This window comes from Diaphorina citri, unplaced genomic scaffold (assembly GCF_000475195.1).
Source record: "Diaphorina citri unplaced genomic scaffold, Diaci psyllid genome assembly version 1.1 scaffold577, whole genome shotgun sequence".
Lineage (NCBI taxonomy): Eukaryota > Metazoa > Arthropoda > Insecta > Hemiptera > Psyllidae > Diaphorina > Diaphorina citri.
The window spans coordinates 1-16,126 of record NW_007378011.1 but is presented as its reverse complement, the minus strand read 5'-3'; the positions used below and the strand labels follow the sequence as shown (position 1 = coordinate 16,126).

The following is a 16,126-nucleotide window of genomic DNA, read 5'->3' as shown; positions in this document are numbered from 1 at the left end:
TGGTATCTTCCCTGTTGATCTAAAAAAAAAAAAAAAAAAATCTGATAGTTGTCTCAAACATAAATTTAATGTATTCTCTGTTCACAGGTCGGTATCAACTACCAACCCCCCACCGTTGTCCCAGGAGGTGACCTGGCCAAGGTTCAACGTGCTGTGTGCATGTTGTCCAACACCACCGCTATTGCTGAGGCCTGGGCTCGTCTGGACCACAAGTTTGATCTGATGTATGCCAAGAGAGCTTTCGTTCACTGGTATGTAGGAGAAGGTATGGAAGAAGGAGAGTTCTCCGAGGCCCGTGAAGATTTGGCTGCCCTCGAGAAGGACTATGAGGAGGTTGGCATGGACTCCGTTGAGGGAGAAGGAGAAGGTGCTGAGGAATACTAAGATGTTTCCACACATATCTCAACTCTTACCCAAGTGATACCCAACAGCTCTCAAGACATACCACATGGAGATGTGAATGCCAATATCATAGGAAAAAATTACAAGGCAGAAGATTGGACTACGATTGTAAACGAAGGCGACAAGCTAAAGGTAAAAAAAGACAATTTAATGACATACATTGATGTTTATAATGGACTGTTGGTATAATGGAACTCTAAACTGTTCGTATAATGACTATAATGGAACAATTTGTTCTAAGCTGACAGTCTAAAGAAAGCACTACGTATACTTGTACTTTATCCTAATTGATTCCAAGCGCTCATGTAAGAAGGGTTTACCCCTGCTGAGGCCTCGTAAACTGTTCGTATAATGACTATAATGGAACAATTTGTTCTAAGCTGACAGTCTAAAGAAAGCACTACGTATACTTGTACTTTATCCTAATTGATTCCAAGCGCTCATGTAAGAAGGGTTTAACCCTGCTGAGGCCTCGTTTTTGTAAAACGGCTTTTCTACGGCCAGCCACTCACTATCAGGTACACCTGATCAGGTCCGCCTGTCGGGTCCGCCTGTCAGGTACACCTGATCAGGTCTACCAGATAGTGAGTGGCTGGCCTAATACGGAAATGCAACAAAAAAAAATTGGACCGATTGCAATACTTTCTCATTACCTTGTATAGGTTCCCTATACGTAAGGGTAATGGAAAGTAAAAAAGTTCCAAGACCATTTTATGTACTATCTATATTACACACTGACACACAAAAAGCACTCCTAGAGGCTTAGGTATAGGAACCAAAGGTCCCGTATGTGTGCTAAGCTTCACAAATCTGTGAAATGAAATGATTGGATTGCTGGACTAGAGGGACTTTTCAGTCTTATTGGGGCAGGATAAACCATGTATATATTCTATCTGATCTTTTTCTTCTTCCTAGCTTTGTTCTATGTAAATAGGGTCGTTTAAGTCTTGGTTCAATCTTTCCTCCTTTTTCTCGGTCTCTCTCGCCCTTTTCTCCCCCCTCACTTCCATTCTCTCCACTCTTTTCCCTACACAACTCTCATATCTTCTTTCCACATATTATTTTATTATTCTATCTGATACTTTCCGTCTTTCCGTGTCCGTCTTCAACATCATCATCAGATTTTGTTCTCCGAGAATGAGGTGGAATTCCATCTTTAAAAGTTAATTAAGGTATTCATTAAGGTAATCAATGTTAATTAAGGTAAACAAGATAATTAAGGTAATCCCAGAATGAGGTGCAATTCCATCTTTAAAAGTTAATGAAGGTATTCATTAAGATGAGGGTTCTCAACTATATTTCACAGGACTTCTAGGCAGCCTTCTACCGCCAAGTCCCAGTAAATCCTCAACTTCTTCTTCTGCGGGTAAAATCGGAAAATTCAACCCTATCTTAGTTATCTTTAGTGAAAAGTACAAAGTATACCCTTTTGAGTAGTTTGAGATATTCGGTACCATGCCCTCGTATTATCTAGGCGCACTGCAGTGCGCCTAGATAATACGAGTCTATTTTAAACTGTTCGCATAATAGGACATCTTCCTCTCAGCTGACAGTCTAAATAAAGCACTATTTAATAATGGATCTCTCGTTAGCTCCGAGTGGTCAAGAATCCAAATAAAATTCCAAATCCAAACTCAATGAAACCAGAATACCCCCTTCTCACAGTGCTCCGTTGAGGATGCTTCTCTATTCATTGGCATGGTTTGTTCATTTTCTCTTGGGTCGGTGCTAGGCTATGGTCAACGGTTGGTTTTTCGTTGTGGACTCCTACTTACTGGGTAGCTCTGATGACAGGGGGTGGGCCCCCTCTCCCCTAAATGAGGCCCTGATCAGTTGTATTTTGGAGTACGTCAATCAGTTGATTCAGTTGAATTGGTAGGCCAAGGTAGACAGATTGAGTGTCTTGCACTCTTTATTCAATCAATCAAAATAAAAATCCGTCACAAAATAAACCACTTAGTGGCCCGAAGTAGAATGCCAAGTACAATGGAAAGACCTTGAAGGCCCGTTCCCATTTGTCGTGACTTTTATCCGATTTTTTTTCCCGAACGTCCTGTAGGCAATGTAATTTAAAGGAGAGTGCTCCCACTACACACGTCACGATATTTTTTCCGGACGACACATGTCCTTGTAGGCAATTATCCGATTTTTTTCCAAATGTCCTGCAGGCAACGTAATTTAAACGAGACTATTCCCACTACGCACGACACGATTTTTTTTCCCGAAGTGGGAATGGGTCTATAGTTTACAACTTTCCTAGTTCACCACAGAGGTACAACACAGAGAGAAAGTGCAAGGAAAGGTAGTCGTTATTCATATTAGAGTATAATTATGTACCTAATACAAAATTATAATCTATTTACATCAGAGGCAAAGGTCTGTCGGGAAACCTGCACGCAAATGTCATTAACTCTTGCAGTTTTCGTCATTTTGCTTTCAGCGAAGTTTGATATTTTGCCTGTTGATGTTGACATGCATATGTATGTATATGTAGGTACTTGCCCTACTTATGCACCTAACTTGTGTACTTCTCAGAATTTACTTTCAAAACCTATAATATCGGAAGTAATGGTAAGAAAAAATTCTTTCAATGAACAAACAGAGTAATTATTCAGAAGCCGCAATAATAAAAAAGAAAGCTCCTTTTTGCGTTTAACCTAACCCTATAATAGCACTAATCACTGCTCAATTTGTGAAAGCTCCTTTTTGCGTTTAACCGAACCCTATAATAACACTGGTCACTGCACATTTGTGGAAGGTCCTTTTTGTAGCAATTTTCCATTGACGTGACTTCCGAACAAGTACCAAAGTTGAAAGTAACTTTGTATAATACTAGTAAATGATTCAGGACGTTTTTTCAAGGGCTTCCTTCTGTACAATTGCACCAGTTTCGATGATCAGCTAAAATGCATCTTTCTCGTTCTGTTCACAGCATCATAGGAAAAAATTACAAGGCAGAAGATTGGACTACGATTGTAAACGAAGGCGACAAGCTAAAGGTAAAAAAAGACAATTTAATGACTTGCATTGATGTTTATAATGGACTGTTGGTATAATGGAACTCTAAACTGTTCGTATAATGGAACAATTTGCTCCAAACTGACAGTCTAAAGAAAGCACTACGTATACTTGTACTTTATCCTAATTGATTCCAAGCGCTCATGTAAGAAGGGTTTAACCCTGCTGAGGCCTCGTTTTTGTAAAACGGCTTTTCTACGGCCAGCCACTCACTATCAGGTAGACCTGACAGGTACGCCTGATCAGGTCCGCCTGTCAGGTACACCTGATCAGGTCCGCCTGTCAGGAGTGTCAGGTACACCTGATCAGGTCCGCCTGTCAGGTACACCTGATCAGGTCTACCAGATAGGAATAAAGATAGTGAGTGGCTGGCCTAATACGGAAATGCAACAAAAAAGTTCCAAGACCATTTTATGTACTATCTATATTACACACTGACACACAAAAAGCACTCCTAGAGGCTTAGGTGTAGGGACCAAAGGTCCCGTATGTGTGCTGAGCTAAGCTTCACGAATCTGTGAAATGAAATGTGTTGGACTGCTGGAGTAGAGGGACTTTTCAGTTCTATTGGGGCAGGATATACCATGTATATATTCTATCAGATATTTTTCTTCTTCCTAGCTTTTTTCTATGTAAATAGGGTCGTTTAAGTCTTGGTTCAATCTTTCCTCCTTTTTCTTGGTCTCTCTCGCCCTTTTCTCCCCCCTCACTTCCATTCTCTCCACTCTCTTTTCCCTACACAACTCTCATATCTTCTTTCAACATATTATTTTATTATTCTATCTGATACTTTCCGTCTTTCCGTGTCCGTCTTCAACATCAACATTAGATTTTGTTCTCCCAGAATGAGGTGGAATTCCATCTTTAAAAGTTAATTAAGGTATTCATTTAGGTAATCAATTAAGGTAATCAAAGTAAATTAAGGTAAACAAGATAATTAAGGTAATCCCAGAATGAGTTGGAATTCCATCTTTAAAAGTTAATTAAGGTATTCATTAAGATGAGGGGTCTCAACTATATTTCACAGGACTTCTAGGCAGCCTTCTACCGCCAAGTCCCAGTAAATCCTCAACTTCTTCTTCTTCTGCGGGTAAAATCGGGAAATTCAACCCTATCTTAGTTATCTTTGGTGAAAAGTACAAAGTATACCCTTTTGAGTAGTTTGAGAAATTCGGTACCATGTCCTAGATCCTAGATAATACGAGTCTATTTTAAACTGTTCGCATAATAGGACATCTTGCTCTCAGCTGACAGTCTAAATAAAGCACTATTTAATAATGGATCTCCAAGAGCTAGGTGGTAGAGAACGCTAGAACAAAGGGACTCTGTAACCCAATTTGAGCGATAGACATATGTATATCATATTTCATAGGTTCTATGTCCCCTTCCCGCCCTAGCTGGTCTCTCCTTTATCTAGATTCAAAATTTGGTGTCGTATATTAAATTAGTGCCCCACATTTGTGTCCGTAGGTATAACCTAATATTGCATATCCTGTAATTTAATTTGATCCCTTTTCCTTGTTAAATCCTCTCTAGGTATTTTTGCAGGTATACCCTACCTCTTCTCTTCAGACAATCTGATATACCCTTCAGGGATGAGCTATTGATTTTTTTTTTTTTTTATCTTTTTTATCATACATATTATATGCATTTCATAATTTGATTATTTTTTAACACGTTTCATTTCTTTGTAGTTAAATTAACAAACTACTGAAAGATATGACCCTTTCTCAAAATTAAAATTGTGATGAGATTCCCTTCAGGGATGAGCTATTGATTTTTTTTTTTTTTATCTTTTTTATCATACATATTATATGCATTTCATATTTTAATTTGATTATTTTTTAACAAGTTTCATTTCTTTGTAGTTAAATTAACAAACTACTGAAAGATATGACCCTTTCTCAAAATTAAAATTGTGATGAGAATAAAATTGTGGATAGATAGTTCAGGTGAAATATTTTTATAAAATTGTAATTTTATTCTTCTAGCTTGTTACTTTGGTTGGTTTATTATTATTTATTTAAGTTTTTATGTACCTATTTTTTGTATTTTTTATTTGATTCCTTATTACAATTTTTATTATTTTATTTCCCTTATTTTACAACTATTTTTTTTTACTTTCTATTACCCTTACGTATAGGGAACCTATACAAGGTAATGAGAAAGTATTGCAATCGGTCCAAATTTTCAAAATCGGGAAATGATTGGAAATATCCGTTTTGGGGTCCCCTGATTCCAAAAAAGTGGTTTTTAGCCCATGGTCTGTACGTTCTACAGGTTTAAATGGGAAAAAGTAGAAAGTTGTGAACAAAATATCTCAAGAACAGTTTGTCGTAGAGAAATGAAATTTGGTATGCTATCCCGGCATGGTCCAAGGACGCGACTGTAACAATTTGGTAAAAATCGGATAGTCACCCATCCAGATATCAACCAAAGTAATTGTTACTTAACCCTAATTTCGTGGAAAATGTTGAAAAGGTTGTGAACAAAATATCTCAAGAAAGGTTTGTCGTAAAGCGATGAAATTTGGTATGATATACCGATATGTTCCAAGGACGCGACTGTAACAATTTGGTAAAAATCGGATAGTCACCCATCCAGATATCAACCAAAGTAATTGTTACTTAACCCTAATTTCGTGGAAAATGTTGAAAAGGTTGTGAACAAAATATCTCAAGAAAGGTTTGTCGTAAAGCGATGAAATTTGGTATGATATACCGATATGTTCCAAGGACGCGACTGTAACAATTTGGTAAAAATCGGATAGTCACCCATCCAGATATCAACCAAAGTAATTGTTACTTAACCCTCATTTCGGGGGAAATGTTGAAAAGGTTGGGAACAAAATATCTCAAGAACGGTTTGTCATAAAGCGATTTTATTTTATTTTTTTTTTTTTTTCGTTATTATATGTTTGCTGGAGGGAACTCTAAACCATAGTGAAAACCAGTTGGCCTTAAAGGCACTCTAAAGCTGATTGAGAGGCTCAAGACAAACGCCGACCCCATCTGAACATGGGAAAAGGCAAAGAGGAAGAAGAAGAATGGTTGATTTCAAAAAATTCCGAAAAATTTAGTTAGAAAAGCAAAAAAAAAGTTAATTATTCAGAAGCCTGCAATAAAAAAGAAAGCTTCTTTTTGTGTTTAACCTGACCCTGTAATAACACTGGTCACTGCTGAAATTGTGAAAGCACCTTTTTTGTGTTAAACCTAACCCTATAATAACACTGGTCACTGCTCAAATTGTGAAATCTCCTTTTTGTGTTTAACCTAACCCTATTAAAACACTGGTCACTGCTCATTTGTGACAGCTCCTTTTTGTAGCAATGTTTTTTTGACGTGACTTCTGAACGAGTACCATATGCTATTCGGTTCTATCTATGTTCCCAGGTTGAGCAGATCTCCCAGTTGGTCGTATTTTCAGAAGGACTCCTTGAGTATCATCAACAGTGCACCGAAATTCTTAAGATGGCAGTCGAAACACTGCGAGAAAAGTAAGTCCCTTTCTCAACCTCAGAGGGGCTCCTCTTTCAGTTAACAATTGAAAATATGTACATATGTGGCAGCAAGTGTGGTCGCACTATTACGCCCAAAAGGGAATCTCCTGGGAATCAAAATTAGGTCCGATAATAAAATACAACTCTGGTTGTTAAATGGTTGAGTCAAGGCCCGTTCTCACTTATCGTTCGCGAAAAAATCTTGTCGTACATAGTGGGAACACTCATTTAAATTACATGCCCACAAGGATATTTTGTGTCGTGCGTAAGTGTAAACACTCTCATTAAAATTACATTGCCCAAAGCCTACAGGACAATTGGGAAAAAAGCGGATAAAATTTACGACAAATGGGAGCGGGCCTTTAGAATTTCCAATTCACTTGGTTGGTTTACTAACTGGGTATACGTTCCTTCTGTTTTCAGACGTGAAGAGGCCACCATGCGTCCCAAGTCCGAGTTCATCCCGAAGAAGTTGGACGATCTGGTTCACCTTGAACCTCATGAGGACAACATGAACGGTGCGTTATCCACCTTCCACCTCCCCACCCCTCGCCCCAAGTCCGTCCCTGTTACCTCCTCCTCTGAATTTTCCCACAAGAGTAATTTCTCCCACAGGGATTTTTCCCACAAGAATACCTTCTCCAGTGGGAAAAATGGCACGCACTCCCACACGTTTCAATCCCTCATGGACATTTCTCCCCCGTCCACTGTCGCCCCCGCACTACCCTCGTTCACGCCGACTTTCACCACTCACATGCCGGCACCCACTCCCTCTCTGGCCGGAAACGGGAATTTTGATCCGTTCGATCCTTGGGCCATACCGACCCCGCCTGTCAAAGGTTTGAGAATTGCCTGTGGAATGGGGGGGCGCTTTCTATGGTGGTGGACGCCTCTTCCCTTTTTGTCCTTTTTCTGGGTGAAATGTTAGATTTTTGTTTTGGATACCTAAAGGAATACTGTGATTAATTGATCCTCTATTTGTTTTGGGTGATTGTCAATAATGTCAGTATACAATTGGGTTGGGTTTCACCAAACTTCTTTTTAGTCCCTAACAACCAGTTAGCTCAACAGCCTTGTGAAGCCTATACAAATCAAATAGGGCTTACAGGCTGTTAGCTTAACCTTAACAGGCCTTCTAAAGGCTGAAAAAATGTTGGTGAAATCCACACTTGAAAGAGAAACGTCTTTGGCTCTTGGAATTTAAAGGTGGTAATGGTATTTTTTTACCTACCTAAAAGTAAAAAAAAAAAGAACTCTAAAAAGTATTTAGCTAAAAATCGAACTATAGGAGAACTCATAAATCAGTATGTGAGGTTTTGTCTGTGAAATGTTTGTCGAGATCTCCTCTTGTGGTGAAATACTTTTTCGGTAATGGTGCCTACCTGCCCTCTAATCTCCTTTATCTCTAACCAATTCCTGCATACTCTAACCAACTAACCAATCCCTATTCTTACTAACACATAATTATAGTTTCTCTTCAACTAATCAAATAGCTTTCATGCTACTCATAACCCTACCTGAAAACATTTGGGCTATGTCCACACATAGTTGACACCGTCAATCGACGAGGTGAATCTTTGTTGTCAAGGCAATGTACAGTAAGTTTACCTACCTCGGTGGTGTAGTGGTCAAGGCGCTCGCCTGATGGCTGCAATTTTGGGGGATGTGGTGCAATTCAATATTGCATTTGTAGGAAAATATTGTTTTGCCCCCTCCCTACTTCCCCTCGTGTTGTTAGCAAATAAAATACGAAAGGGTTTTTTTTTTAGTTCAATCTTTGAGGAAAATCATCTGCATTTTTGGAAGAAGCCCAAGGAAAGCAGGAGGGGGAACAGTGTAATATGCCTGTTTTCCAGACTTTTTGACGATAAACATAGTTTTGTATGTAGTCTATGTAGGTACTTCTAAGCTTCAGTGCAATAGTTCGCCCCTTGCTTCCAAGCTTTTTTTTTCATCATGGTACAGGAAATTGATTGTCTTCTGACTTCTTAGTCGTTATTCGTTAATGATTGAAATTTCTTTTCGAATTTCTTAATGCAATTTGGGTTTATAAGTAAATGTTTTGGGAGGGAAGATGGGGTTTTTCAGGACTCCTTGAGTATCATCAACAGTGCACCGAAATTCTTAAGATGGCAGTCGAAACACTGCGAGAAAAGTAAGTCCCTTTCTCAACCACAGAGGGGCTCCTCTTTCAGTTAACTATTGAAAATATGTACATATGTGGCAGCAAGTGTGTTCGCACTATTACGCCCAAAAAGGAATCTCCTTGGTGGAATCAAAATTAGGTCCGATAATAAAATACAACTCTGATTGTTAAATGGTTGACTCAAGGCCCGTTCTCACTTGTCGTTCGGGAAAAAATCTTGTCGTACGTCGTACATAGTGGGAACACTCTCATTTAAATTACATGCCTACAAGGATATTTTGTGTCGTGCGTAAGCGTAAACACTCTCGTTAAAATTACATTGCCCAAAGATTACAGGAAAATTGGGAAAAAACTTGCGACAAATGGGAACGGACCTTTAGAATTTCCAATTCACTTGGTTGGTTTACTAACTCTTTTATTTTATTTTTTTTTTTTTTTTTCGTTATTATATGTTTGCTGGAGGGAACTCTAAACCATAGTGAAAACCAGTTGGCCTTAAAGGCACTCTAAAGCTGATTGAGAGGCTCAAGACAAACGCCGACCCCATCTGAACATGGGAAAAGGCAAAGAGGAAGAAGAAGAATGGTTGATTTCAAAAAATTCCGAAAAATTTAGTTAGAAAAGCAAAAAAAAAGTTAATTATTCAGAAGCCTGCAATAAAAAAGAAAGCTTCTTTTTGTGTTTAACCTGACCCTGTAATAACACTGGTCACTGCTGAAATTGTGAAAGCACCTTTTTTGTGTTAAACCTAACCCTATAATAACACTGGTCACTGCTCAAATTGTGAAATCTCCTTTTTGTGTTTAACCTAACCCTATTAAAACACTGGTCACTGCTCATTTGTGACAGCTCCTTTTTGTAGCAATGTTTTTTTGACGTGACTTCTGAACGAGTACCATATGCTATTCGGTTCTATCTATGTTCCCAGGTTGAGCAGATCTCCCAGTTGGTCGTATTTTCAGAAGGACTCCTTGAGTATCATCAACAGTGCACCGAAATTCTTAAGATGGCAGTCGAAACACTGCGAGAAAAGTAAGTCCCTTTCTCAACCACAGAGGGGCTCCTCTTTCAGTTAACTATTGAAAATATGTACATATGTGGCAGCAAGTGTGTTCGCACTATTACGCCCAAAAAGGAATCTCCTTGGTGGAATCAAAATTAGGTCCGATAATAAAATACAACTCTGATTGTTAAATGGTTGACTCAAGGCCCGTTCTCACTTGTCGTTCGGGAAAAAATCTTGTCGTACGTCGTACATAGTGGGAACACTCTCATTTAAATTACATGCCTACAAGGATATTTTGTGTCGTGCGTAAGCGTAAACACTCTCGTTAAAATTACATTGCCCAAAGATTACAGGAAAATTGGGAAAAAACTTGCGACAAATGGGAACGGACCTTTAGAATTTCCAATTCACTTGGTTGGTTTACTAACTCGGTATACGTTCCTTCTGTTTTCAGACGTGAAGAGGCCACCATGCGTCCCAAGTCCGAGTTCATCCCGAAGAAGTTGGACGATCTGGTTCACCTTGAACCTCATGAGGACAACATGAACGGTGCGTTATCCACCTTCCACCTCCCCACCCCTCGCCCCAAGTCCGTCCCTGTTACCTCCTCCTCTGAATTTTCCCACAAGAGTAATTTCTCCCACAGGGATTTTTCCCACAAGAATACCTTCTCCAGTGGGAAAAATGGCACGCACTCCCACACGTTTCAATCCCTCATGGACATTTCTCCCCCGTCCACTGTCGCCCCCGCACTACCCTCGTTCACGCCGACTTTCACCACTCACATGCCGGCACCCACTCCCTCCCTGGCCGGAAACGGGAATTTCGATCCATTCGATCCTTGGGCCATACCGACCCCGCCTGTCAAAGGTTTGAGAACTGCCTGTGGAATGGGGGGCGCTTTCTATGGTGGTGGACGCCTCTTCCCTTTTTGTCCTTTTTCTGGGTGAAATGTTAGATTTTTGTCTTGGATACCTAAAGGAATACTGTGATTAATTGATCCTCTATTTGTTTTGGGCGATTGTCAATAATGTCAGTGTACAATTGGGTTGGGTTTCACCAAACTTCTTTTTAGTCCCTAACAACCAGTTAGCTCAACAGCCTTGTGAAGCCTATACAAATCAAATGGAGCTTACAGGCTGTTAGCTTAACCTTAACAGGCCTTCTGAAGACTGAAAAAATGTTGGTAAAATCCACACTTGAAAGAGAAACGTCTTTGGCTCTTGGAATTTAAAGGTGGTAATGGTATTTTTTTACCTACCTAAAAGTAAAAAAAAAAGAACTCTAAAAAGTATTTAGCTAAAAATCGAACTATAGGAGTACTCATAAATCAGTATGTGATGTTTTGTCTGTGAACTGTTTGTCGAGATCTCCTCTTGTGGTGAAATACATTTTCGGTTATGATGCCTACCTACCCTCTAATCTCCTTTATCTCTAACCAATTCCTGCATACTCTAACCAACTAACCAATCCCTATTCTTACTAACACATAATAATTATAGTTTCTCTTCAACTAATCAAATAGCTTTCATACTACTCATAACCCTACCTGAAAACATTTGGGCTATGTTCACACATAGTTGACACCGTCGATCGACGAGGTGAATCTATGTTGTCAAGGCAATGTACAGTAAGTTTACCTACCTCGGTGGTGTAGTGGTCAAGGCGCTCGCCTGATAAACAGGAGGGCGTGGGTTCAATCCTAGCCGAGGTATGGAATTTTATCCTCAATATAATTTGAGAATTTGACCACAATAACAGTAGTAGCTTACTGCTGGAGTAAAGGGACTTTTCAGTCCTATGCGAGCAGTATAAATAAGCACTAATTAAGCACTATTATAAGTTTCAGTCGACATCGATTGAGTAGATCGACGGTGTTGACTATGTGTGGGCACAGCTTTAGAATAAAGTACCTTGTTCCCCCCCCCCCCCCCACACTTTATCTTACCCATCACGAGACCCCCGTCTTTGGGGGTTTTGCCGGCCATTATATGCCTTTTTTCCCCCCCCCCCCCCTAACATGTTATCTTAACCATGCACAACGTTGCTTAACTTAAAATTGATACATTCAACGTGCAGCCACTGTCTCCTGTTCAACGACATCAAGCCTCCTGTTTTATTTAACGGAGGGGAGATCAGGGGGGAGAGAGGGGAAGAGGATTAGGAGAGGGAGGGAGAAAAAACTTCCTGACTATTTTTCTGTATGTCTGCCAAAAAAAAGAGAGAGGGGGGGAGAGAGAGAGGGAGGGAGGAGAAAGAGGAGAGGAGGCTGGCTGCAATTTTGGGGGATGTGGTGCAATTCAATATTGCATTTGTAGGAAAATATTGTTTTGCCCCCTCCCTACTTCCCCTCGTGTTAGCAAATAAAATACGAAAGGGGTTTTTTTTAGTTCAATCTTTGAGGAAAATCATCTGTATTTTTGGAAGAAGTCCAAGGAAAGCAGGAGGGAGAACAGTGTAATATGCCTGTTTTCCAGACTTTTTGACGATAAACACAGTTTTGTATGTAGGTACTTCTAAGCCTCAGTGCAATAGTTCGCCCCTTGCTTCCAAACTTTTTTTTTCATCATGGTACAGGAAATTGATTGTCTTCTGACTTCTTAGTCGTTATTCTATTCGTTAATGATTGAAATTTCTTTTAGAATTTCTTAATGCAATTTGGGTTTATAAGTAAATGTTTTGGGTGGGAAGATGGGGTTTTTCGTAGAAGAATGGCGACAACATACTGCGGTAGACAATCGTTACGAAGAGGGGGGGGGGATGCAGAAAGTACTGTGTTAAAAAAAAGTTTCTCTTCTCTCTCTCTCTGTCCCCCCTCTTTCTTAGTAAAGAAGTGGGAGTTTATATTTGGTCCTTTAAATAAAATTAAAAAAAAACGACTTTTTACTGGAAACCTGATTTTCGTATTGGCCTTTTTTTAAGCTGTGAACCCGTCCTTTCTAAATTTGACCTCTGTGGTTTTAATGCACTTATTCAACTATCTAGTGGACAGGACTATCTCTCTAACTTTACCCTTTGTACACCGAAAAAAAACTAGGGTGCCGGCAGCACAATCGGGTGACTGGGTCCCGGCACTCTAATATTGAACTCAATACTATAATATAGCATTTCAACAGCCTAAATCAGGGGAAGTAACTCTCTCTCTCTCTCTCTCTCTCTCTCTCTCTCTCTCTCTCTCTCTCTCTCTGCTCCCCCTCTTTCTTAGTGAAGAAGTGGGAGTTTATATTTGGTCCTTTAAATAAAATATAAAAAAACAACTTTTTACTTAATCTCTTGGAGGGTTTCAGCAGTTATTATATATATTTTTTACTGGAAACCTGATTTTCGTATTGGCCTTTTTTTTAAGCTGTGAACCCGTCCTTTCTAAATTTGACCTCTGTGGTTTTAATGCACTTATTCAACTATCTAGTGGACAGGACTATCTCTCTAACGTTACCCTTTTTACACCGAGAAAAAAACTAGGGTGCCGGCAGCACAATCGGGTGACTGGGTCCCGGCACTCTAATATTGAACTCAACACTATAATATAGCATTTCAACAGCCTAAATCAGGGGAAATTTTATATATAAAAAAAATTACCTATCTGTACTATCTGTAAAGTGTTAATAATTAAATATGGTTGTACAACTATTTTTTTTTTTTTTTTTTTTTTTATGGCCCCCTTTCCCTTTTTTTTTTTTTTTTTTTTTTTCAGTGTAGTCTTTTTTATCCTTTCACCCTAACCCCTTGTGTCATTTGTCATAACGCCCCTTGTGTTTTGGTTTCGGTGCCCCCTGTTATATTCTAGGTGGTGGATCCCAGGCTGGTTCCCCCACTCATCATAACAAGCCTGATCATTTGGAACTGAGCCTGGACCATGGCCCTGGTCGCTCCAATAACGGTAACCATGACAACCAAGTGTAAACAAACGCACTCTTGCTTCTTTGTAGCCAGTAGCTTTTTGTAATCTATAGGGGTATTTTTTTTAGTATTGAATCCAAGGAATCCGGGGATTCGATGGATTTGAAAATCATATTCACTGAATCCGGATTTTCAAAACGCTTTTTTTTTTATTTTAGGTACTTTAATAAATGGTAATTGAAAAAATGAATCTGGATTCGGATTCATTCGATTCAGAAAAAATACCCCTAATTACTTGATACTTGCTTAGTGGGCAGCAGCACTTTGCTTCATTGATGATCTGCGGAAAAAACACAAGAAAACACAGCCATTTTGATAATTTTATTTGTTTATTTTTTAATGCAGCAGTTTTGATAATTTTATTTGTTTATTTTTTAATGCAGACACTTTGGTTTCATTGGCTTTTTCTTTACATAGGAGCATATCACTTTACTGCTTCAATTATGATTTCTTTTGATGTAGATTTATAACAAATTTCAGACCCTTTTTTTTACTTCCTATTGTTTCTTCTTTTTTCCCTCAAGATTTTTTTCTTTAATTCTTTGCCTTTTCTTATCTTTCTTTCTTTTTCTTTCATGATTTTTTGCATGTTCATAAAAACTCTCAACTCAGTTTCGTACCTATGCTTTTTGGGGCATGTGAAGAGCAACTCTTTTGTTGTAATATGGATATCTAGCGTACTCTGGTAGAGTAGGTATTTGTTCAATTTTCACTTTTGTATTTTTTTTTATTATTATTACCTATTTTTTGTTATCACTTAAATAAAGTGATTAGAAAAACAAAGTAAGAGTAATAAAATAACTGTATTGTTTTGTACAAAGCTCATTTTAGGTACCTGAGATCAATGTGATATCTCAATTTCTTTTAGCCTTAAGATACCATGTACGAGTATGGTAGGTATCTTGAGGGGAAAAAAACCTTATTGTCTCTAGTAAAATAATAATAGTGAAAAAATGAATTATACTCACTCTGTTTCCAATGATTCGACTTTCAGCCTCACCTCTACCATCTCCTGTGCGACAAGGACGTACCCCTGTGGTGAATAAGGCTCCGTGCTGTACTGCTCTGTATGACTTCGAACCCGAGAACCCCGGAGAACTAGGCTTTAAGGTAACCACCAGATAAGGTTCGTTCTTGGAACGGCTGGCTTTCTCCTATCCTGTTTCCCTTCTCTCTCGGGACGATAAGACCTTAGCAGTTACAGTTCCCTCTATCAAACCTCTTAAAAACAATAATATTATTTAAAATAACGTAACCCCTGAAATTTATCTTGTAGATGCTTTAACTTTATCTTTAGAACTTTATCTTTTAGATGCAAGATGGCTTAATTTCCCTCTTTGCTTTTGGGACGATAAGACCTTAGCAGTTATGGTTCCCTCTATCAAACCTCTTGAAAAAAACCTCACTTTGTACGGTCAACAAAGTCGCTCAATACCATGGATTTGGTTTTACAGGAAGGGGACACGATCACTCTGATGAACAGGGTGGACGAGAATTGGTACGAGGGCAGTCTGAACGGGCGAACCGGCTACTTCCCGGTGACCTACGTCCAGGTGGTGGTGCCTCTGCCATAGATTGGGTCACCCAGTATCAACATATACTACAACTATGTGCAGATTCTGCTCGAGCATTTGCCCAAGGCACAGTGATTGCGAGCTCTCCAAGAGCGGCCATTAGATATAGTGAAAATATGAAGAATATTAAATTGAAGATTATACATGAAGAATTTTTAATTGAAGTTTACTGAAGTCAAAATGAAGATTGTATGTATTGAAAATTAAGATTATCAAATTTAAGATTCCTGAAGTCAAAAATGAGTCAAAATGAAGATTATATTGAATTGAACGTCTGAAGCTTTCCCCGCTGTCTGGCAGACCGCGGTCTGACCGTGAGTGTCTGGCATTAGATTGTACTTATGTGTGGCAAGTTTCAGACAAGCTTGTAACATCAAGTTTAAAGAATAGTCTCGGCGCGAACGACATGTAACACACAGTTAAAGCGCCTAAAAGGAAAAAAAAAAAAAAAAGAAGAAGAATAGTCTACAGACAAATCTTTTCGTGTGTACCGACTGGGCTTTATACCATATGCAGCCAAATCCTTGTAAGACCAACCATTGTTTCAAATAAAATTGTATACATATTTGCTGATTACTTCA

The 16,126-nt window shown here is 39.0% G+C and overlaps 2 protein-coding genes across 2 annotated transcripts; both read left to right on the top strand.

Annotated features, from left to right (window-relative positions):
• Positions 1-62: 62 nt before the first annotated feature.
• On the top strand, positions 63-455 carry LOC103510246 (tubulin alpha chain). The gene has a single exon (XM_017444500.2). It carries the CDS (start codon positions 160-162, stop codon positions 382-384), a length of 225 nt encoding a protein of 74 aa, XP_017299989.1. The 5' UTR covers positions 63-159; the 3' UTR covers positions 385-455.
• Positions 456-2,969: 2,514 nt separating this feature from the next.
• Positions 2,970-15,997, top strand: LOC103510242. The gene is made up of 10 exons (XM_026824344.1): positions 2,970-2,973; positions 3,335-3,401; positions 4,448-4,563; positions 6,813-6,916; positions 7,343-7,769; positions 9,994-10,097; positions 10,526-10,941; positions 13,859-13,951; positions 14,966-15,081; positions 15,426-15,997. The coding sequence occupies exons 1-10, from the start codon at positions 2,971-2,973 to the stop codon at positions 15,543-15,545; spliced, it is 1,566 nt and encodes a 521-aa protein (XP_026680145.1). The 5' UTR covers position 2,970; the 3' UTR covers positions 15,546-15,997.
• The last annotated feature ends 129 nt before the right edge of the window (positions 15,998-16,126 follow it).

Bases quoted from the DNA above. Each gene is read 5' to 3' on its own strand.
- LOC103510246 (XM_017444500.2), top strand. From the start codon at position 160: ATGTTGTCCAACACCACCGCTATTGCTGAGGCCTGGGCTCGTCTGGAC.
- LOC103510242 (XM_026824344.1), top strand. The intron at 4,564-6,812 runs GTATACCCTTTT...CTATGTTCCCAG, and splicing joins TCTTTGGTGAAAAGTACAAA to GTTGAGCAGATCTCCCAGTT. The intron at 10,942-13,858 runs GTTTGAGAACTG...GTTATATTCTAG, and splicing joins ACCGACCCCGCCTGTCAAAG to GTGGTGGATCCCAGGCTGGT.